General features: G+C 43.6%; 1 protein-coding gene across 1 annotated transcript in view; it reads right to left on the bottom strand.

The window, feature by feature from the left end:
• Positions 1–25,047, bottom strand: part of SALL3 (spalt like transcription factor 3) — a 59,113-nt gene that overhangs the window by 17,336 nt on the left and 16,730 nt on the right. The window contains exons 2-3 of the mRNA XM_086965514.1: positions 21,243–24,179; positions 20,686–21,026 (exon numbers count right to left, since the gene is read on the bottom strand). Coding sequence (XP_086821640.1) covers positions 20,686–21,026; positions 21,243–24,179 — 3,278 coding nt within the window. The remainder of the gene's footprint in view (positions 1–20,685; positions 21,027–21,242; positions 24,180–25,047) is intronic.

Raw genomic sequence — 25,047 nt, 5'->3', positions numbered from 1 at the left:
GGTGGACAAAAAACAATGGACTTGGATGCGGCGCCCAGAATTACCAGCTGCTGAGATTAATTTATGTATCCTGCCAATCACTTTTTTGTTTGCTTCAATCTTGCTCCAAAGTCTCAATATACAGAGTATTTAAATGTAAGATAAAATATTTATGTCAGAAAATGACATACACACTATTATAAAACAAAGGATTACTCATCAGGAAAATTAAGGAAGTTTAAGGTTTCCTATGCAATTTTTTAATGGTGGGAGTTTAAATAACCCTGATATTTACCATTTTATATGGAACCTGCTTACATTTGTTGGCAGTGTAAAAGTAACATTCCCTGTTACCTCCTATATCCTGCACAGTTCTTCTGCATCTCCTTATTGAGATTAACCACCAAATTAATCACAAGTCGACCTTTCAATTATTCAGATTTTCTCTGAAGAAAAGCCACTTCTGAGATGAAAAAAATACTTTTTAATAGAATGTGCTAAAAACAGGTTGACGTCACAGGTCAACATATAACTTCATGTCCCCACAGAAAGTTTGATGAAACTGAAAAATGCATCTGCAAGACATTTAAGAATTCAACTTTGAGAACTGAAATTGTGTTCTTGCTATACGAATTTTTAAGTAGAAGGCCTGACCAATAAACAAAGATGGTGGGCAAACTAGAACTAAAAACTGTCTAAGTCCATTTTTCTCCGATTTAGTTAAACCACAGCCCTTTGATACAGTGCTACAAAATTGCTGTGCAACAAAGGGCGTCATTACAAATGCGCTGATAAATTTTGATATGTTTGGTAATTTCTATCACTGCACATTACAGAATTAGGAGTTTTGTGATAACTATTGGCATGTCAAATCTGCTGATATCTTGTGGGAAAAGGGGCAGTATTTATTGGAAGATGCAGGTTTTGGTGCTGTACACGATACAATCCATGTGTATTACCCAAAAACTTCTGCTAGTCGATAAGAAATGCACCTAATACATTCCAAACACTTCAGTATTGGCTTTTATTGGATGTGATCATTACTGCGTCTGCCAGTGGCCAATGTTTAATGAGGGACAAAGTGTTGTTTTTTTAACCATACCAATGTTTCCCTAGTGAGCTATGGGAGCCATCGACCTGCCCTCAATGACCAACGACATATCTGTTCACCCCCCCCCCCCCCACACACACACAAACAAAAAACATAAAACTAAAGTTTCACAAGTCAGCAAGCCTACTTGAAAATTCAGAACTACATTGAATATATCAAGCCTCCCGATGCGGAAAAAAAAAATCTCAGAAAAGTCAACCCAAACACGACCACCATCCACACATACACTGTGATCCAAGCGGATGGGATTATTCATATTAGCACACTCTCCTGAAACCCTTTGAGTCATAAATCGAAATATTATCTTGGGTTGCTCTTGACCATCTGTAATGTTTCAGAAAAATTGCTCCTGCCACGTTAACTGAAAATTGATCAAGAAAGACAAACCTCTATAAGCGAGGTTTGTTAACATAAATTCTACCCCAAAAACCAACATTGCTCCATGCTGTACCTTTCACTTAATGCACACAGGACATATAACAGACATGTTCTAGTCTAAACTTTAGATACAGCATGTAAAGGATGGTAAGGTCGTGAATAGTGCTTTTGACAGAGAAACAGCCCCTTAGACTTGACTATTCATCTTCAAGCAGATTCCCAGGTTCAATAAAGATTATATTTATGTCAGTTTGACAAGGAGTACTGAAATTGAACACCTGTGAAATTTACAGCAAGGGTACGTTTGTAAAGGAAGTCCACGAGGAAGCAAGCCCCAGCAGAATTTAAAATAGGAGACAGACATATTTAAACCATAGGCACTATATAAATCAAAATGGAAGCCCCGAAAATGCCTTTCTGCAGCCCTCTCTAGGTCCTATGTTGATAGAAGGGTAAATAAGCCAGCTTACCATAACAAATATATTTTGGTGGGTCAGGTGTTAGTCAGGGGCACCAACACCACAAACCAAATCGCGAAAGTCTGCAAACGGAGCAGACCCTTGACTATAAGTTACAGTCTGCGATCCCATACCACCCGTGTGCTCTTGGTATTTTAATATTATCAGAAAGAATGCCAGAATTTTCCCACCACAATTTGGCAGTTCTTTGTAGTCAAATATGTATTTCTTTGAAGACAGCAAAAGGATACCCTTTTGGAAGACAAGTGGTGGGCTGTAGGGTCATAACTTTTAATAGGATGCCCTAATAATCAAAATTATCCTACAGGACGTATCAAAACTCAGCCCTCAATCTAAAAGAATACAGTATACATGCCGGAGACTAAGGGCCTTATTACAAGTACGGTGGTTCGGAGGACCACCGTACTGGCGGTGGCGGTCAGACCACTTCCATCACTTGATGTCCCCCCACAGTGTTTCAACTGTGGTGGGCGGACAGGATCCTGTGGTGGTTGTGGTGCAGACAGGGGAAGTAATATGTTGGTGGTGCAGATGCCGGCACCGCCAAGCATCTGCAAGCTTGTCTCCCCACCACCCTTTTCATGACGGAGAGCCCACAATGAAAAGGGTGGCAGAGAGGCAGGTAACCCTGACAGGGCCATGGCCACATCTGGACATGGATGGTGCATGCGGGGAACATGTTATGCCTCCCTACAATTGCATCTTTGTTCTTGCATGGTGTGGCACGCACGGCATGGTGCATGCCATGCCCTGTAGGAATGTTCAGTTGGCGCTCTCACAGCAGCGGTCTGCATGTTAGGCTCGCCTATGAGCCTAACATACCACTGCCGTCGCACCGCCAGCCCTGGGTTGAAATAAGAATCCGGCAGTCCACCTGTGGGCGCAGCGTTGGCGGTGCTACAGGAGTACCTCCAAGTCGTAATAATGCCCTAAGCCTCAAAGTATTAGAAAAAATGGCAGCACGAAATTACAGTTGAAAATAAGATCCCCTGCATTACATTCTTATTTGGAACTAAAGCATAGAATATTTTTATTGACATGAACTTAACTTAAAGAAAAGAACAAAGTCACTGACATTTTCCATGTATTTGCGTATGCTTTCGGATATTTTTCCATGCGCTAATGTCTGCTTTGGACTCTAACCCATTTCTAATCATTGAGTCATATTGTGCACAATTTGCGACACAATAGAGCAATAGAATTATGGTGTAATGTCTATATTCAACAATCTTTCAGACTGATGTAGTAATACATGTAGATAGTAATCTTAAGTTCACTTCTAGCATGCTGTCTACGGTTCTAAAATCAGGCAGGGCCTGAAAACCTGGCTATTTAGACAATGATCTCTAACTGTTTCTATGCAGTCTTTTTTAGAAGATGGCGCCTAGACACCTCAGGGTACATGCCGCGCTTTATAAATCTTTAATTCATTTCATTTCTAAGTCTTCATTTCATTTCATTTCTAACAGCCACGGCTAGTGCGTGTTTCAAGTTCTGAAGACTCCATCTGAAATGCAGTAGCAATTTCAATGGCCAACTATGGAGTGTTGTATCCAGTTCTACTACCTACTGAATGTTTGATTTCCAGCTTTGAAGGTCCTCTGTGCCACACTGAGCGAATTTTGTGCCAAAGAGAGCAATTTAAGACATACTACTGGCGGCTGCCTCAAATCACACACGGTGTCATTAGGAAGCTAGAACTGAATGGCTAACATCGGTATTAGATTTAACACTGATTGTGCAAAACGTTCACCCAGGTATGCATGTTGGAAGATGCAGCCGCTTAAAAAAGCACAAACAGAACATTTCATCAGTGGCTACACATTTCTCCCACCTTTCACTCACCATCGGATTTCTGACTGCAGATACATAGAGGCACAGACCTCTATCACTTATGATGCCTCTATCACCTATCCCCTGTGCCAGAGTGACCATTTATATCATCAGGCGTTTTCCTAAGTGGGATGGCTCTATTGGAAGCTGGTACTTTGATGGTTGTCGGCTGCTGCTTCTAACTCCCTGGGTTAATGGTGGTAGGTGGAGCAGTTAAAAAGAAAGAGAAATAGAGAGTGATAGAAATGGGAAAGAAAGAGACAAGATAGGAGTGGGGGCCGGTTTGAAGGTTTGTGCCAGGGCTGCTTTTTGTTCCCAGTCCGTCTCTGTCCTGTCCGTCACACTATGTTGCAGGCCCTGCCTATAAGCTAGCTCAGTGGATTTACATGGCTTCTCTTTTGTCTGATTATCTCATTGTTTGAAAACGATTAAATATGCCTTCATGTTTCATGTTTCTCTGTAGCAGTCAAGGGCCAACGTTAACGTTTTTTAAATTTAGATTCAGACGTGGAAGTTTTATAGGAATTTTTAGATAATTACTGTTCCTTCTAGAACAAAACATCTTTCTACTTACACTCACATCCACACCACATGCAGTAGCAGAGCAAGTTTTCCAAGCATGCATAAAGCAGATAAACCATAGCAGCATCTTCCATCACTACACACAAAAGCTACAGAGTGGCCAATCGCTTCTACACATACGCAGCTTTCAGTAGGTCCCCCATGCTTTCTTCATTTTCCCAACAGCCCCTAGTCAACACAGGCCCTTCTTGCTGCCTGCCTCACCTACAAGTCACTCACAGAACCACTCCCATTGCTTGAACCCTTCACTGTATCCTCTGGCGCCAGGGATCTTTCCCATGTACTACCCCACAGCTCCTCCTCGGTGTCTCTGCAATACCAGTGTATCCCTGCCTGCCGACACCACAGCATCCGTACTATGAGAGAAGTAGTCTCCACTGTCTTACCGCCGGGTATGCCATTCTTTCAACTGCACTTTATTTTGTTTTTAAGCATAAGTGTCTATATTGTACCATGATTCGAACGCTCAATAAAAAATATATATTTACAAAAAAGAGCATGCCATTCTTTCAGCAGCTTGCTCAGTATGCTCTTCATCTGCCTTGCCACAGCACCCTCTCCTTAAGCTCTCCCAATACCTCCTCGATAAATCCACAAATCAGAACATAGTATAACTGCATTTTCTCTTTACTTGTTCACTGAAGATGGTTGCAAAGAGGCGCACAGCCGGAGAGGTGGCTTTAAGTGAGACAAGGGATCTCCATCGCAGCACCTCCCAGGGCAGGGCAGTACAAAAAGAGAAATAGGACTACAGAACAACAATGAGGAGCAGTTTGAACCTTTACAGCACAACAACAGAAAATACGTGGCATGGGTGTGGTGTTAAGCAAAGGACATACAAGAGGCACAGGCAGAATTTGTGAAGGGAACCCTTGTTGTTGAAAGGCAAGAGGCTTCAGTGGCTTCAGCTTCTTTCGCATCTATGCCACAGCACTACTTCAGGTGTGAATGTGGATGTGCACATAGGATAATTATAGAATCTGCATACCGCAATGGGCAATGTAGAGCCCTCTTTAGCAGATCAGCGATATGTGAAACTACCAGCTCCTTCCTTGCCATAGTCGTGCCATTTCTGGTACAGCCAGAGCACGCATTGCCAAAGAGGCTCTAAAGTGCCAACTACGCTAAAATGTAAACAAAATACGTGGAGCTGTGTGGGGCACATATATTGCCTCCAAAGCCTTCCCTTTCTTAAATCTTCTGTCCACAGTGAAGAAAGTGTTGAGCTATGAAAGTTGACAATGTCAATAGAAAGCAGCGAAGCACTGGAACTGAGAGATTGAAAAAAGCTGGATCAATCACCAGAGCATTGTACCTCAGGAGTATAACTTCATTTTCTGTTTATGCTCAGATTAGGGATATCCAAAGTTGAGTTTTCAGATGGGGCACATGGATGAGTCACTGCATACATAAGAAGGGAGGCGGTGGTGCACCAGATGGGGGAAGCGATGGGGAAACAGCTCAATTGCAATATCGAATTTGCCCTCCTGAATGTATTGGGCCCTACTGACTTGAACTCCAGGAGCGACATGGGTTACCTTGAGGCTGATGGTGGCAAAAAGAAACATCACAAGATTGTGGAGGGCTCAGAGCCCACCGAGTACAGCAGAATAGGCTACAGATATAGACTGGTGTATAGTCTCGGAAAAGTTCACATACGAAGCCAGGGTGTGCCCGATTAAATAGACGCAAATATGGGGGCAATGGAATGTCCATAGGGGGGAGATATGTGAACCTCCAAGATCAAGAGAGGATATTATCAGTGGGACCTAACTATGTACAACTGGAAAATGTCCCTTTTATTTCGAGACCCTTACGTTTCAATGTACCACTTGCAATGTAACACCTATTGCCAATCTGTGTAACCTGGTTACTCATGTGTCATGCCTTGTTTTCAATTAAAAAAAGAGGAAAAAAAAGAGGAAAAAAAAGAAATTCAATAGAGAAGAGTAAAGGCGGTGCAAGAGGTGCTTGGGAGAGACTCACTGTAAGCATGGCTGGCCTTTAGCATGAGCGAGCTGGGCCCAGTGCGCCAATCTTTGGAGGGGGCACATAGAGCAGAGTGCACTAAGGTTATGCCAAAAGCAGCACTGTTCTCATCTTGCTCCAGTCCTGTCATTCTCCCTCACTGCTTGTTTCTGTATGTTTTGCCAGTTTAAAGTGGTTTTAGTCCTTCACTATCATATGGCGGGCGATGTTTTTAACGCCCCCTTCCTTGCCCTCCCTTCACCCTCTGACCCTGCTGGCATACATATACAAAACCATCATCTGCGTAAGGCAGCTAAGCTATTAATGATTTAGGTGAGCTGGGAGACATCCTTGGATGATTGTGTTCAGGGGCCAGTCCCTGCTCACCCAGGCACTGACCAGCGAAAACAAAAGGGACCCCCTATTGCCTAATTTCATGTACTACCACCATCAAGGGCGCCAAATTTCTCTCAGCCCACGCCAGGGCGCTATCAAAAACACTTTGTTTCATTGGAAATATGTGCTTCTTTTTTCACTAGAGTTACCTATTGTGCTGGGTCTTCATTTTTGGTTTGAGTGAAAAAAAAGTATTTTCCTTTCATAATAGACCTGAGGATAAATCTTTCTTTCAATACTCATTGCTGGTGTGACATCAGATAGGTAACTAGATTAACGTGTTGATAATTTTAACATGTTTGAGTTTTAGTGAAATTCCCTTGTTTATTAATAAATCTTGAAGACATGATTAGCTGAAATGGGCACACCAGAGTCCCCTTTCTTTAAAAATCTAATTCCCGCGTTATTTTGATTTTAAGATTAAGTAAAGTAGAGAGCCTCATTTTTTAGTTGTAGTAAACTGCATCAATTTTTGATCAATATTGAAAAGTTCCTTACTATGACTACTCAGACCACTGTGAAGATTTCTCCGGCATCATGCTACTAGGTATAGGGGAAAACGTGAAAAAGGGGACTGTTTTATATAAATATAGGTATTTTTTATTTGTTGCTATGACTGCAGCTCGCTTATGCATCGCCTCAGATTGGCAGAAAGAGGAACCTCCAGCATTTGAATTTTGGAGAGCTAAATTATATAATCTTTACAAATTAGAATGGAGTCTGTATGCTTTAAAGGGGGCAAAAAACGGAGACTTGGCATGCTAATTTGGGGTGCAATTCATGAACATTTAGAGTTGTGATATGCTGACATGTTAACTGTTAGTACAAATGGTGTTAAATGGAATTATATGATTTGTGATATATGTGTTTTGTTTTTGCTGATGACTTGTCCCTACTGGGGAATAAAAAAATAAAAACAAAAAAAAGAGAGCCTCATGAATGTAAAGACTAGAATCTGCAAGTGGGTGAGACTAAATACAGCAGAGTCTTAAACATCCCACATATCCAATCTAGTAAATGTGCCCTTTATTATGCATAACAAAGGTTAGATGCATCTGAAATGAAAGGAGACGCTGTTTATTAGCAAGTGGTGATTCTGTGTGTGTGTATATTGTCTCTTAAACTGCGATATAAGAAATACAAATACACTACCTCTGCAGTTTATCTATTTTCAGAATGCAGCATGTTGCTTTACTCGGTTCTGCCCTGTTCTCTCTAATGGCTGCCTCGTCTAGAGCCTTCTTGCTGCTACTCCTATACATGACAAAACAAGGGCCACAACTGAAAGCTCCTTTAAACCAACGTACAATTATTGTGAAAAGGTGGTTGAACCAATCAAACACAACCAGTAGAACTTATCACAACCTATTAGTTTAATTTTTCTTTTTTTCATATGTTTGAAGCAATATGTTTTAGTGCATGGACATACATGTAATTAAATATACAGTATATACAAATTAGCATAAACAACAAGCATAGAAGGCAAAAATAAATTCACAGACTTAACATACACTTGGCCAATCAGTCATACAACACATTCATACAAACAAAAAAAAAAACAGTGGGTCCACGTATCTGTCATAAATGGATGAGCAACAACCTTTTTTGTAGTTTCACAATTATTTACAGTTTTTAAGAATTTCAAAAATTGTGTCCAATCTTTAGTTGATGGTGACGAAATCTTTTAGTAAACTAAGAGTAACAGCCAGATACGGGACAGAAGTGGTCGACGCGTTTCGAACCCTAACAAGTAAAAGGGTTCTCCTCAGGACCAAACTGGTTCTTATGTCAAATGAGAACGCGATTCAAACGGGGGTAATAAGTATCCAGGTGTACAGATCGACGTGTTTTCCAAAAATCAAGTGCACCCAGGGGCTACTCTGGCACTCGATTCTAACTTGCTGCATGATTCGGCATAGTTCTTTCAGTAATTCGTTTCTCCGCTGGAAGGAGAACAAAAACGGCGTTAGACCATCAGTGGGTGCACGCGAGTGTGACAATACTGGGGCTCGGGAGGCTTCCCCAAAGCACGTACCGTCAGTCGGAGGGCAGAAGTTAGGGTTCGAAACGCGTCGACCACTTCTGTCCCGTATCTGGCTGTTACTCTTAGTTTACTAAAAGATTTCGTCACCATCAACTAAAGATTGGACACAATTTTTGAAATTCTTAAAAACTGTAAATAATTGTGAAACTACAAAAAAGGTTGTTGCTCATCCATTTATGACAGATACGTGGACCCACTGTTGTTTTTGTTGTTTGTATGAATGCGTTGTATGACTGATTGGCCAAGTGTATGTTAAGTCTGTGAATTTATTTTTGCCTTCTATGCTTGTTGTTTATGCTAATTTGTATATACTGTATATTTAATTACATGTATGTCCATGCACTAAAACATATTGCTTCAAACATATGAAAAAAAGAAAAATTAAACTAATAGGTTGTGATAAGTTCTACTGGTTGTGTTTGATTGGTTCAACCACCTTTTCACAATAATTGTACGTTGGTTTAAAGGAGCTTTCAGTTGTGGCCCTTGTTTTGTTTTTGAACTATAGTTCGGCTCAGCCACCCTGAGTTAGGAGTCAAGACCCTTTCGTGTTTTTTGACTCCTATACATGAAGCAGGGGCGGCTCCTCCATTAGAGCAGAGGATCGTTTAATCGCGTAAAAATCCTCCCAAAGATGTAAAATAAAATGGTAATTATTTACCATTTTATTTTTCATCCCCTGTCCCGAGGCAAGCGTCAGGGCAGAGGCGGGGCCGCTGCTGAGTGACAGCAGCAAGTCACTCAGAAGGGTGGAGGGTGGGCTGGCTGTGCACTGTTTAAAGTGTGCATGTCTTTTTGGCCAGCCGTCTTGAGATGACAGCCACACATGCGCACTTTAAATCTCTCAACCCTGCTGTCTTAGAACAGCAGGGTTGAGAGACAGTGTAGGCCTCCACGGTGCTGTGGAATGCTGAGTGAAGCTGCTCCCACCAAATTCAGGCGCCGCTCACATGCTGCATGTGAGCAGCCCCCGGATTGGACAAGAGAGTTCCGCATCCAGTTGCAGTGATGGAGAGGACTGGAGCGAGGACGTTGTGTTGAGTCAGGTAAGTTTAAAATATATATATATGTATTCCCCCTTGTGCACACCCCACCTCCCCCATCCTAGTTGATGACAGCCACCACTGACATGATGACATGATGTGACATGTTGCTTTAACGCACATAATTTCGTTTTCTCAGGGCTGATTTAGTGGTCTAGTGACCTGGCTAGAAGCTGTCCTTAACTAGCATTGGCAAAGCCAACATGTTGTGCCTTTGAAAGGCTTTAGCTGACTTGTTGCTTTGCCAGGGCGTGTTGCCAATGCCGAGCAGCATCTGCATAGAGGAAAACATGCTTATTGGCAATGCAGAAGAGCATTGAAAAAAATATAAAAAATGGGCGGTCCAAGCATGATGACACATTTGCACAGGTTTCACCCCACATGCACATGTTTGTGACATGAGGCTTCCTCGGCATTTTCTAAAAAAAAATATTTACCCTTCCACGACGATTGACATCCCACTTGGAAAGAGAAAATAAAAAACAATAACAAGTGTGCAAAAGAAAACTGTAGAGAAAGGAGTTGGCTGTTTGTACACTGCAGCGGCTGTGTCTTTCCACCAAACAAATAAATACAACTTTAAAGAGAATGGGGATGGGAGCATGGAAGGTACCAAGAAACACAATGCCAAGAAGGGAAGAGTAGTTGTGCAATGATTGGAGTCGAGGGGTAGAAAATTAAACAAAAAAAGCTATGAAAAAAGTTGAGTGGGAATGATTGCTGGTCCGGAAGCAACAGACGTGCTGAGCCACAGCAACACAGAAAGCAGGGGGAGTGAAGATGGAAGCAGCACACGAGGGAGAGAGCAGGAAAACACATGACTCCCATGAGTGCTGAAAGAAAAGATAAAAGTTGTTCCTTGAATGCAAGCAGTGGGATGATACAATTCATCCAATGAGTAACTATGTAAAATAGCTATGCCCTAGGAAAGAACATACAATTGAAGAGGGTTAAAAGGCATCAAATAAGAAGTAAACAAATGAGAAAGATAAGAAAGCCAGCCAATCACGGTCAAGGGCCTGACTCTAAAGTCCACTGTAAGTATTGTAAGCGAGAGTTAACAAGCATTTGAAAAGCAATAGGTCTCGCATTAGGAAAGTTTGAGCTATTGGTCTTGTAAATGACAATTTTTTTATTTATGTGTTGGTTTTGAAAATAGGTAAATTAATAGCTTTGTCATTTACAATGCCAATAGTTATAACTTTCGCAAATGTGACACCTATAGCATTTGTAATGCAACATATGTTGTATTTACGTGACTTAGATGTATTGATATTACAAATAACAATGGCTTTTAATTTTTTTAATAATTAATACTTAAATAAAAGTGATTGTAATTTATAATGGCAATAGCTTAAACTTTTGTAAATAACTTTTGTGAAGATTATGTTCAGTGTATTTTATTGTGACGAAAATCCAAGAACAGAAGTGAAATATTAACATCTTTTTGTGACATTTGCAATAAAGCTTGATACATTGAGAGAACATATTTAAACCAGTTGTTGTTGAATGGTTGCGCAGAATGATGCTGTGGTGGTGCTGAGTGGTGCTGTGGTGGTTCTGAGTGATAATGTGGTGGTGCTGAGTGATGCTGTGGTGGTGCTGAGTGATGCTGTGGTGCTGCTGAGTGATGCTGTGGTGGTGCTGAGTGGTGCTGTGGTGGTGCTGAGTGATGCTGGGGTGGCACTGAGTGATAATGTGGTGGTGCTGAGTGGTGCTGTGGTGGTGCTGAGTTGTGCTGTGGTGGTGCTGAGTGATAATGTGGTGGTGCTGAGTGATGCTAGGGTAGCGCCGAGTGATGATGTGGCGATGCAGAGGGTAGAAAGGTACAAAAAGCGAGTCTAACAGAGGGCAGAAGGGCAGAAAAACAAGGGAAAAACGAGTCTAACCGAGGGCAGAAGGGCACAAAAAAACGAGTCTAACAGGGGGCAGAAGGGCAGAAAAACAAGGGAAAAACTAGTCTAACAGAGGGCAGAAGGGCACAAAAAACGAGTCTAACAGGGGGCAGAAAGGCCCAAAAAACGAGTCTAACAGAGGGCAGAAGGGCACAAAAAACAAGGGAAAAACAAGTCTAACAGAGGGCAGAAGGGCACAAAAAGCGAGTCTAACAGGGGGCAGAAGGGCAGAAAAGCAAGGGAAAAACGAGTCTAACAGAGGGCAGAAGGGCACAAAAAAATGAGTCTAACGGGGCAGAAGGACAGAAAAACAAGGGAAAAACGAGTCTAACAGAGGGCAGAAGGGCACAAAAAACGAGTCTAACAGAGGGCAGAAGGGCAGATAAACAAGAGAAAAACCAGTCTAACAGAGGGCAGAAGGGCACAAAAAACGAGTCTAACAGGGGGCAGAAAGGCACAAAAACGAGTCAAAACAGAGGGCAGAAGGGCACAAAAAACGAGTCTAACAAAGGGCAGAAGGGCACAAAAAACGAGGCTTACAGGGGGCAGAAAAGCACAAACCAAAGATGAGGGTGGTCAACATTTACCTGAAGTTTCCTGTCTCCCGAGCAGATGAGACAAAAGGAGAGGTGTGAACGGCCCTGAGAAGTTCGCCCCTGGACACCACACCATCTAGAAACCTCCCAGCATGTTTGGAACAGAGACATGCAGAAATAAAGGTTAGGCCCTGGCACAGAGGTTAGCCAGTGTACCCAGAGGAAGGCTATCCCTGTGGTGGCTGCCACCGCCTCACAAACCCCTAATTCAAGGGTTATGAAAGAACTGACGTCAGCACAGCTCGGAGAGCCAAGTACCATCTGTGGTCTATGGCCCTGCGTACAGCTACTCTGCAACAAACAGGTGGCTTTTAGGAGGCTATGGGTGCTATGTGGGGTGTTTGGGGCGTTAGACCCGGGATGTCCGAGATTGAAGACTGTACTGTGTCAATTCCGGGACCCTTGGCATTCTGGGCAACCTTTAACCGGCTCTCGTGTAGCTTCTTGAAAGCCAAATAGGAAGTACCGAAAGAATGTACTTTCTCGTCTGAGTTGCTTGAAATCTGCTGGCCAAGCACTTCATTTTACATCAGGCTGCTTCCTCGCTCTGTCAGTGTGTTCCTGTCGCCCAGCAGCTCTGTGCCCGCACTTCGGAGCACACTTGGGTATGAGAGCTGCGGCACCTACCCTCCCAGTTCTGCCCGTGGGACCCGAGACAGGTGGCCAGCAGCATCTTTAATATAAGAAAGGACATTCACACCGAACTGAGGCTAATGCCAGCTTCTTTTCCTTCCGACGATATTTAATTAAAAAAGCCTGAGAAAGTAAAGAAAAATAAACAAGTAATTCAAGCGCAGCCGCATTTTACAGTGGAAGTCCTGAAGCTGCCTGTTTGTGAGGTCACTCTACGTTTCAGCTGCTGGAAACTTACAACAATTTAACTGCCCAGAGCATATCTGTTGAGTGGGCGACTCCACTTAGCACCTCCACAATCTATTTTTAATGTGTCTTTTAAGTAGTGTATGTATGCGCTCTGCTGCAGTGTTAGCACCGCCGTAGGAAAAATAAACAAATAAGAAAAGTGCGGGGAGGAGCATAACAAGGCATAGGAAGGCGAAAGGCATGCCTCATTCAACTGTAAGGAGCATGAGACTCCCCCACACTCATCATTACAAAGGCACTATGTAGTAAGGGTGGGACAGTGTTGCTCTGTTAGCGAGCATGGGAAGTGAAGTGCTCCCAACTGAAGTTAAAAAGAACAATCATGGAGAGAGAACTGTCGATCAGCGGTCAGAGCTGCCGACTCTGGAGCTGGGGCCGACTCTGGAGCTGGGGACCAGTGTTCGAGCCTTGGCGTGGGCTCAGCATCTGTAATTATTAGCGGATCTGGCACTTTTAAAATTAAAATAAATAAATAAACAACATCTCGGAAGGAGTGGGAGAAAGATAAAACGAGTTAGTTAAAAAAACATGTGAAGGAAGTGACCGGCTGTTTGGAAAGTGAAAGCGCAAATCACATGCTGAATGTTGCAGAAAAGCATGTTGTGACAGCAATAGGAACAAGTAGATAAAAGAGCCTGGGGGGGGGGGGGGGCGAGCGAGGGGAGGGAAAGCATATGGGGAGTAGATAAAGACAATGTTGTAGGGTGGGAGGAGAAATGCGAGACACGGCCTGGCGGCCGTGAAAAGTGTGAAGCAGGGGGCGGGGGAGTGGATCCCTTTGGAGTGAAGCTCTCGGAGGCAGGCGGCACGGGAGCAAATGGTAAGCGCGTTCACGAGCACATGCACTCGATGTAATCCGCCTGGTGGTTTCAGAGCTTGTTTTGCCTCAATACTCTAGTCCTATTTTCGCTTGCGCGATTAATAGGACGAGACCTAAAAAGGAGATGCCCTCTAGATTCTTCTTTTGTACATTGAGGACATTCTCATGGCAGAACCCAGCCAAGTATGCAAAACTACAAAATGAGACCTGGCTGGCGTTTGTAGACAGCGCGTCTCATCCACGAATATTCACAGTGGCTTTTACTGGTAATAAAATCCTACATTTTGTATGTGAACATGAAACAGAATTTACCAAATACCAGGCAACGGTGTGACTAGCAAACCACATTTTTTTCTTTTTTATTACAATAATGCACGTTTATCAGCTGAGCCTGAAAGTAAACATCGAGCAACGTTACAACTGCATAACCATGCACCATACTTTAATAATTATTGTATCAATAAAATCTGTGATCCAGATGCACAAATATACATTCGATTATACATGACCTGAGACATGATTCGTAATGCTAATGAGGTTCCTATATCATTCACTTTATTCCCTTAAAAGATCCCACAATAACCTGACACTCACATTCTGCACTACTGTCTGGTACACGTTAAGCATAGCTATGTAGGATGGGGTTCAGAGTTAGCCTGGTATGGGAAGAAACCACAGCCTTGAGCAAAAACGAAATAATAATGTACGGGCTTTACGAACAGCAATACCACAATGGATTATACTTGACACACTACATTTTTTCCCAAAGTAGAAAATACTTACCTCACAGTTTTCCTACATTAATTCTACCAGCTAAAACCTAAGAGAACTTATGTGGGGAAAGTACTGACAATTCTGAGTTTTGCAAATCAGAAATAGGGAAAGAAAACACGCGGTATTTAAGCGTTACCCCCATCCTAATGTGGGGAACTTGAAAGGGGATAGTGTGTTTGGCAGTATCAGTACTACTGGGACAAGAATTAATTTCCCAAATAATGGGCAACTTGTAACAAAGTCCTACACGTCAGAAAAAGGTTTGCACTGGGAGCCCCACAAGGCCTGCACTGCTGCTCACTCTGCTGAAGAGAAGGGAAGGCGTAGAACACATCTCCTTTAAATAGAATAGACAAGACAGATACATGGGTACTAAACGTAAATACGAAAAGCCAGGTTAAAACCAAAAGGTTGTACAATGCCTGCGAGGAGCAGGGAGGCCGCACTGCTTTTTCGAGCCTGATGCAATGAACAATGAGGCGCGGCAGGGCTGCCTTACATTTCGTTGTGGTTCATCTAGATAGAGTATAGACCGCCACTGCAAAGCAGAGACATGAGTGTAACTCAACCCAAAAACGACCACAGTCCACCATGCCATGCCTCATTGTGTCAGCAGCAGGGCATGAACATTAGTTCCAATCCATGGCCTCCTTCCCCAGTTTCTCAACCAAGGCATTTTCATCAAAAGGGCAGTCAACACTCTCACTGAACTACTGCCACCCCGTGGCAGGGGCGTCCCATAACCATTCTCTGTGAAGGAAAAATACGAGGTGCTTTCCAAGTGTTAAATGGAGAGTTAAAAAAAAACACGCTTTTGAAGTGTTTCGCTAAGTTTTGGATAAAAATGGAAATGAAAAATGTCTGCGCACCTCTTTCGATGCGCACTTTAAAATTATATTAAAACAAATATGATTTTGAACTTAACATGCCAACAAGTTTGGGCTTTGTCTCTGTGATGATTTGTTTTTTGGGTGTCTGTCTGATTTGGATGGAACATAAGCAAAAGTTGCATCACCCCTCCCTACCCTCGCCCCTGCTTCCAAAAATCTAAAGCGGTATCTGTGAGATGTTCGATTGAGACGACAGGAGCAGTCGCCATGGTGAGATGAAACAGCTCGACTGTTTTCCAGTGAGGAGGGAGTGAGTGAGGGGCCAAGCTGGACACAGCAACTGTCCAGAGGCCCTGGATTACAAGACCCCTGACTGCCGGGAAAAGACCTGTGCTGGAAGGCTAAGAAAAACACCTCTGGCGGGTTTTTTATCAGCTTGTAGTAGCAATAAAGAGCTGGTATTTCCTGTTCAATATTGCCATGGGTGGTCTGTGGCAATGCCTGTAGCCCCCGCGCCCCCTACAGCAGAGGATTAAGGCACACCGAAAAGACCCCTTCCGTCCACCGCATGCGTGTAACTCTTGAAATCATAAAATGTGGTGTTAAAATGGATGAGTCACTTCTCACCACTCGCCTTGCTGTCTGCCGGTTCTTTACAATACACGCAAGAACGGTTTGCCCTCACCAAACAGCTGGGTTGGTTTTGTTCAACAATGCAAATATTAAAATAGTGTACAGCTTTATAAATATGTTGTTATGACTTGAAGGTTGAACCTGCTATATGCTTAATGATAACATGAGGAGCCTTTTTATGCTGTTTAAAGGCGTTCAAAAGATTATATGTAGCCCCTACACCACCCTTCACACATTTAGATTGAAAGCTATACATAGACCTTTTGTTTTCGCTTCTCAGCATAAAATGATGGGTGTGCTAGGAATCTTGCATCGCGTGCCTTGCTTTAGTGTTGGATGCTTTGTGCATGTAAATAATAAGTTACTGCTCTTGCGAATTTCAAATCACAAATAGATAACTTTTTTTCTTGCCACTTTTCGATACGATGAATATTGCTCTATTTTATGCACTTTAGTCGGACACACGTTAGCACAACTTGTCTACCCCCGCCTCCGCTTCGTGAGTGTCGTGTTTCTGAAAATCAAAGAGGGTGTATGCTCCACTCGAAGCGTCCAGGTTTCCTTCTGGGACTTCCTCAACGCCTGCACAAGGCTGTGTGAGGCCCTCACTCACTGACTCATTCAGTGTCGCAATTTTTGCTCCATATTCCACCCATGCCATCACTCTTCCCATATTACCCTAAGCTATAGGCTCCGCATACTGTGCCTTACGTATGCTCCCGCGTTGCACCGTTATTTAATGCACGTGACCCCCAACCAGGTTACCTCAAAGGCGGCCTAAGGTTATGCCAAAGGTGTCTGGCAGAAGACTGATTTGTGGGAGCTGACACGAGAGAAGTGCGAGGAGATGTGGTGTTTGAATTATTCCACCAGAAAACATTTGCCATTGTTCCCATTTATACGGATATCCGCGGGGATGGAGAGGGGGAAATATAGTCACGTGAAGCAGGAGCATTGCACTATCTTTCTGGGAGCAGTGGGGAGTTAGTTAGGGAATGTAGGTAGGCCTGCTACTGTTCAGAAGACCTTGGGTGGCTTTACTGTACATTAAGGTTCTGCACAGGGCACCATAGGGCAAGCCACACCGGCATATAAAAAAAATTGATTACAGACCAGGAAAATTCCTGGTATCTCATGAAAATTCAATATATTTTAAGGTGTTTTGGCAAGGCTTTGCGAACTTACGTGATGCAACGTGAGAAGCTGCAGGTCGTTTTTCAATAACACTGAGGGGCAGATTTAATACTGCCCCTTGCGCTGCTGGTGCGTGACGCAACGTTGTGTGACGCACTGGCAGCGCAACCTGCTGCATGAGATTTGCAAGCACACGTCGAGCTACCTTGCATGGCTTTCACTGTGCTTGTAAATATCACCCCTTTTCATGCAACACTTTGTATATTACGGGAGTGACATGGGTGTTGCTGTGGGTGATTACATGTAACATTCATGTCCACTGATGCATTTACAGATTTACAAGCAATCTTAAATCTGGAAATGCGTCTGAATGCTACGCCAAACTAGGGGTGGCGTAGCGAGGTGCAACGAGGTGAAACGTTTTCATTTCTCCCCGTTTTTTTCCACTTTCAACGCGTGCTGTATTCTACAGCACGCATCGAAAGAGGAAATCATCTCAATTGATTGTTTTTGTGCAGGTAAAGGTGCCCCTTCCTGCACAAAAACTATCTCCCCACGACGCAGGCATCCTCGCACCATGGTGCAATGATGCCGGAGCATGACAGCAGTGTGTGCACCAGCGCAGGGGGAAGCACAGAGATGCAACATATTTTTGTAAATATGCTGCATCTCTGTACTTCGAAATTAATGCAGCGCGGCACAGCAAAATGACTTGCGGCGCTGCGTCAGTTTCTTGTAAATCTGCCCCTGAGTGTCTACCAGGAAAGTAAATATTTGATAATTGTGGCTCAAATGGCATGGACCATCATTGTACAAAGAGCATACAGGGGTTGAAGTGCAACCAAAAAAGTAATGGTCTTGTGACTGACAGCGTGCAGTAATGGCAGAGGAGGATAATGGGAGGGGCCGAGAGCGATGTGATCATTATATATTACTTTTGGAGTGACTCCTGCATCAGAAGGCACAGTGGTGAAACCATAATGTACAATTGTGAAGTAAAACGAGGTATGGTTAACTGGAAAAAAGAAAAGTGGTACAGCTGGAAAAAGAGTTGTAAAAAGAAGTGGAACTTATAATAAAACAAAGTAAAAAGTGAGATGATTCTCATTAGTTCCCTTTAACTTCGAACTCTTGGGACACATGCAATAAAAAGTTGCAGTGGACGTGACACGTTTAATTTCAATAGTTGAAAATATAATAGAGCAACCTATTTCACACCACATTAAGTCAACAAATAGCATGTGGACATTTCACAGATTTATTTTTTTACCATTTGGGTAGGAGTATTGATGGCACCTAATTCACTTCCTCTATTTTCATGCTGTCCCAGCTTTGTATAGAATAGAAACCCCAGGGTTTTTCAATAGAACACGGTGTGATCAAATATTTACGGATTACCTACACGGGGTCAAACCTGACATGCGCTTCATTGTTCAAACACAATGTGTGCACCTAGTTTAGGCCTGCATATTTACTTCCTTCAAAAAGTTATCGCTAGTGCTCTCGCCTCACTTTGCACAAGCAGAGTATAATCACACAAGACAACCAGAAACATAATATATTAACACTAATGGCTGCTTAGACTGTCAAACACTAAATTTTTATAGGTATTTTTATCATCCAACTCAATGGGTCTCAATTTATGGGCCCTGAAAGAATGAATCTGGACTGCTGGAATTTGAACCTTTTAACCCCGGGTATCTGATTTGAAGCTCAGTCCAGAAACAAACAAATTAAGCTCGTTTTCATAACTGCGTCTTGCCTTCCAGTGATTCAACTTTAGGCTTCTTGAACAGGCAGTAAAACTGGCAAAATCAAAATATTATGCACTGCTTCCTACAGATCTGGTGCATTTCCTTTTTTTTGTTGTTGTCAATTTGCACACTATACTTTTCAACCCTAACAATATATTACACTGCTAAGGGTTACTATCCTTGTGCTGTAATCATCAACTCTGTGATGCTGAAGGCCAATCCCCCACAATGAGGCAGGCAGATTAGGCCCTGGTATTAGTTCAGACTTCGTTTCTGATATTCATTAAAAGGCAATATTGGCGACTAAGGAAGCAGACTTTCTCAATATTGCATCATGTTCCTCTATTATGTCAACGTGAGTGTTCTGAATTCAGAAGTTCAATGTGGGGGTACAGTCAAAGGTGGTGTAAAGGAACGGAGAGAGGGGTTCACTTCCCCAAAAGGGCTAACATGAGTGTGTGTGTGTGTGTGTTGTTCGATGAAGGAACCTCGCCAACACAGGCCAAACAGGTAACGAGGGTCTCCACATCGGTCCACATACAACCTTCAATTACAAACAAATACCCACCCTTCACTATGAATTTGCTGTGAGTAAAGAGACCTGCCTGGGTGATGAATAAGCTGCTCAAATGAACAGATTAATAACACGAAGGACACGGCATCTTTTTGCTGTTGTCTGCTCGGTGGAATAGTTTGCTATTTTGCCATGCCCTTATAAAATGTTCATTAAGCTAGTAGCAAGTCCTCTTCTGGTAACGCAGACCTAACTTGGCATGGTTGTTCACAAACAGAAGTGATGTCATCCTATGCTTCTTGGATTGCTCTTTCACTAGTACTCTAAAACGATGCTATGCAACAAGGATTTTAAAACCTTTCTCTTGTTTTAACTTGTCCGCAATAATCAGCAGCTTTCATTTTGCCTACTGCAACCATCTCTGTCTTCTGCTGGAGTCCAGATTCACCAGCACCACACCTTTCATCCAAATTAACAAACCTAAATGAAGAAATCCAGCACCTTAAACAAAAAAAAAGCCTTTCCTTGCGCAGCCCAAAGGTCCACCAATCTATGCCTTGTTCCTGCTCTCTGCACTTTCAGGAACAGCCTGTCAACCTTCTTGCTCAGTAACTGTCCCAGGACTCATCATGTGCTCTACCAATGTTGTCAATATACGTGCAGTCACTCAGATTGTAATGTGTTTGCCATTTAGCTTTCTGGATGTGTCTGGCATCGTAAAGAGCCGAACAGCCCCTAGGGGTGAGTTGAGCTGCCGAATTCATTTAAATAAAAATAACTTAATTTGACAATTCTCTATAAAGGTGTTATTACCCTCACCGAGAAAGCTAGAAATAATCTAGAGTGGTCAAACCGGGTAAAACACTTGAAAAACAGGCTCCCCTTTTCCCCGCAGAGAGAATGCTTAGTTCTTAAACATGATGCAAATACAACCAAGACTTTGCAAGAGTGCAGACTGCCCTTCAGGCCAACTCTAGTACATTTTGCATTCCCATAGCCTTACTGGTTCTCTTTGTAAGATGTGAGAGAGTTCTCCTTACCTTCAGATTCCCTTTTGTGGTAAAAGCTCTACCACAGATTGTGCAACCAAATGGCTTTTCACCAGTATGGGTGCGTTCATGTATCTGTAGTGCACTTGCTGAGGAGAAGGTCTTCCCGCACGAGTGGCAGTTGTGCTGCTTGGGAGTCCGTCGTGGTGGGGGCGCCAGCATAGGAGAGATGCCTGGACTCATCGCGGTGTGTGGTGCAGCAGGAACCTGGATTCCAGCTGGAAGGTGGGGACCCTCAACCAATGAGATCGGCTTGCTGTGACCATTCACTTCCATTTTGATCATGGCAGGCGCAGTGCTGGTGACCAGTGTAGGAGTAGTTTGGCTGGGACCTAGAGTAAAGTTGGGTTCAAATAGCTGAGAAGGAAGCTCTTTTAATTCGTGTGTCAGCAAGTGCTGTTTTAAATTACCCATAGTGGAACACCCACGACTGCAGATTGTACAAACAAACGGACGTTCTTTAGTATGGCTGCGGTAGTGAATTTCCAACGCACTCTTACAAGCAAAAGGCTTGCCACAGACATTACAAACTGTACTTTGAAACTTACCACGATCTCTGCTCAGGAACAGCATGCTAAAAGGAGTCTCTTCCTTGATGACTGGTCTGACCGGGGTGGTAGATGTCAGGTCTAGTGCACCTCCGTTTTCATGAGCAGGTGGCGGGCTATCTGGCTTCTCTTTCTTTAACTGTATCTCTTGTGGTTCCTCTAGGTTGACTACTGCTGGGGACTTGGATCTAATGCTTTCACTATTGCTGTTTGCCGGGGACAACACATGCATGGACGACGAGCACTCTGACATGGCGGGACTGCCTGCGCTCTGGCTTTCGAGATCGCCAGCCGCTGATGATGAGTCATTGCTTAAATGGTCACTATCTCCTGATCCGTTCTCTAAAGACTTCATGCCAGCAAGCTGCTGGGAGTTCATGACAGAGTCAATCATTCGCATCTGATTCTCGAGAGCTGCAATGCTGGAAATGACGGAAGGTGGTGATTTTGGTGAAGACCCTGGGTAGGATATGAAAGGCTTGGAGGATTCACTTGCTGTGTCCTTTAGATCAAGATCCTCTTCCATGGAATTATCATCAAAGTCATCATCGTAGTTGCTCAACGAGTCAAGATTCTTTTCGTCATAGGAGAGATCGGAGTCCATTGCATCTTGGAAGCCCTCTGGTAGTGGCGTGTTTGGAATCTGTCCACCCATGTGCATGCGAATGTGCTGCTGGAGAACAACAGCATTTGTGAATTTCTTCTGACAAATGGGACATGAGTGCTGTACTCTGAGAGGGGGCTTTGCTCGATGAACGCCAAAATGTGTTTTCAGATTGCCTTTTGTAGTGAAGGCACGTCCACAAATTTTGCATTTAAATGGCCTTTCTCCGGTGTGTGTTCTGTAATGCATTTTGAGAGCACTCTGACAACTGAGCACACGGTGACAGATGACACACTGATTCGGGTCAGTCATCTTCTTGTCAATGTTCTCCACTAACTGCTGCAGCTTTGAGGTTTCTGATGTTTGCATAGAATCCAGCAGACCGCCGAATGGAAACTTTGCTTTGAACTGGTCAGACATGGAAGGAAGCACCGGGTTTGAGAGGCTTGTCGACACACTACTCTCTGTGGTGGTAGGAACTGGGGGTGTGGAAGATGTGGATATCTCTCCACATAGAGGATGCTCTCCTAGTCTTGCATTGGTCGGAGGCAGAAGAATGGGCTCTATTTTACTGACAGCAGATACACTAAGGGTAGGCTGTGGAGATTCCACTGTTGTTGGGATACACGGTTCCGAATTATGTATGCTAGGTGACAAGGAGTTGCACTCACTAGAGGCAGGTGATGGCCTCTGAGGAGACCTACTCATTGGAGTCATGCCTGGGGAGTCACAATAACTGCTTAGGCCTGGTATCGTGGGCGGAAGTTGGAGTCCAATCGAAGTGGGAATAGTTGGTAGCACAGGCTTACTATCCAGCCAAGTAGTCACTGGCTTTTCAGGTGGCAGAGACATTCCATATGGAATTCCAGAGCTTGTGGGAACATTATCAAGATATTCGGGAACAGGATAGGGATTCATTTGGATGTGGGGATATTTTTCTTTGTGTCTTTGAAAATGAACTTTCAAGTTGCCTTTGGTGGAAAATCGATTTCCACAAATATTACACTTGAATGGCCTCTCCCCTGTGTGTGAACGCAGGTGAATTTGTAAAGCACTGTCACTCCCAAAGACCTTGGCACAAAATCTGCACTTGTGTTTAAAGAAAGGGTCTTCAGAAGTTGCCTTAGGTTCAAACACGGACACATTTGGTGGTTTTCCTTTGCGGTGCTTCATGAGAGCTGATAATGGATCTAATGCATTTGCAGTTGCAGCAATGCTAACAAGGGGATTGGGAAAGATCACACTGTTCGACGAAGTCTGAGGTAGAAGTGGGTTTGGCAAGCTGGATGCTGAAGTGAGAGATCCATGTCCTATGAGGGGTGGTGTTGAAGGAGGGTTTGGGGGATGTGAGCAAATGCTAACAGTGTTTGACACAGGAGGAGTTAATGAAACTGAGTTTGCAATAGTGGTAGAAGATGTGCTTGATTCAGAAGGTGCAGAAGAGACACTGCAGACTATATTTGGGGTGCTCGCTCCAGAAGTAGGCTGCGAGGTGTGCTGTAGGTTCTCAAAAGTTGGTGGTTTATTGTTACAGATTGAACCAGAAATGGTGGTTGGAGCCACTGCTGCTAAATGTAGGGCAGAATGCACCGTAAACCCTTGGAGGGGGTTTGAAGTAGGGATTGGGGCGGCCTGTGGAGGTGCTGATGCAGTCAAAGCAGGACGCAAGGGCTGACGATTCATGAGCGCCACCTGGCTGCGAATCTGCTCTATTAACTGGAGCTGGTGGATCTGCTGCTGCTGCAAGGCCATCAGCTGCTCGAGGATGATTGGAATTGCCAGTGCAGTAGGCCCTGTGTGCGCTCCACCTAGTGACCTTGCAGTCTGCGAAAACTGGGCCACTGCCACTTTAGTACTGTGCAGAGTCTCCAATGTAACATTTGTGTTTGGCATGTTGTAAGTTGTCATGGATGATGGCTCTGGAATCTGAGGTAGAGGAGTAGATGTTTGTGAGGTTTCCGCACTCTGACCACTTGACTCTGCAGAGGTTTCTACATCCATGGGTTCGTCCTCCTTCTCGTCCTCCTTCAGTTCGCAGCTGTCATTGATATCAGTCTGAATGCTTTCCTCCGCAGCCTCGCTTTCGTCATGGTCACTGCGAGTGCTAGAGGGAGAAGGCTCCGCAAACTCTTCAGCAGCGGGCAAAGGTGCAGCAGCCTCCTCGTCATTCATGATTAGCACCAGGGGGCTCTTCGTGCAGCTCTTCTTGTGCTCCAGGAAGTCAGTCCACTTGAAGAACTCTGCGCAGCATTTCTCGCACACGTTGGTCTCTTCACTCCCGCTTCTGCTCTCGTTCCCACTGTCACCATCGTCGGGACCTTCGCCTGGAACTTCTGTAAAAGCAAAAGATTGCATCAGCCACTTACTTGCAAGACAACCAGCCTTGAATTTTTAAATTTTGCACATGAGCAAGAATCAATATTTTTTATTTTGTACAAATTACCCCACTTCAACACTTCAGAGGTCTCGGTGTGTAAATGCTGGGACTCTTCTACCTAGCTAATCATTTTCCTAGCACAATCCATCAAATTATGAGGCCCTATCAATTGTGGATACTGCTTCTTAATGAAATTCCATAGAAGGCATTGATTTCCAATATTTTCATACAATTCGCAGCCACCTTGTCTGTTGAGTACAAAACAAGCTTTTGATGGCCTCATTAGGATTCCCCTTCACCATCACGCTTCCTCGTTTCCAACAGAATGAGAGATGCCTTTGCCAGTTCACTTAACATTGTGAAACTAATCTGTAACCCTTCAAACTCCAACCAGCACCTGACAGGATTAGCAGAGCCGCTGTTACTCAAGTGTGCGCCTGGGCTACCTGGATTTATTATCAGTATACACTGACTTTAATGTAATTCTATATAACCTTGCCAAATAATAAGCGCCTATTTCACTTATCAAGAAATTCCACAGAAACCCTTTTTTTCTGACTGCAGACGCAGCGCAGACTTATCCTACATCTCGGCTTAAAAAAGAAAAAAACAACATCCCACATGTCGTATTATTAGATAAAACAGGCCATTGATGTGTATTTTTTGCTGCCCTTGTCCTACAGACGCTACAAAATATGCGAGAAATTATATGTCTTGTGTGGTGCAAAATGGGAGTAGCTTGGAAAGGTGCACTGACACCAATAATTGGGTTTCAAATACAATATTGCTCTTGCACCTAGAGAGGCAGCGGTATAATTCATTTA

This window comes from Lissotriton vulgaris, chromosome 4_1 (assembly GCF_964263255.1).
Source record: "Lissotriton vulgaris chromosome 4_1, aLisVul1.2, whole genome shotgun sequence".
Lineage (NCBI taxonomy): Eukaryota > Metazoa > Chordata > Amphibia > Caudata > Salamandridae > Lissotriton > Lissotriton vulgaris.
The sequence above is the reverse complement of the archived record's forward strand: the minus strand, read 5'-3'. Positions and strand labels throughout refer to the sequence as shown.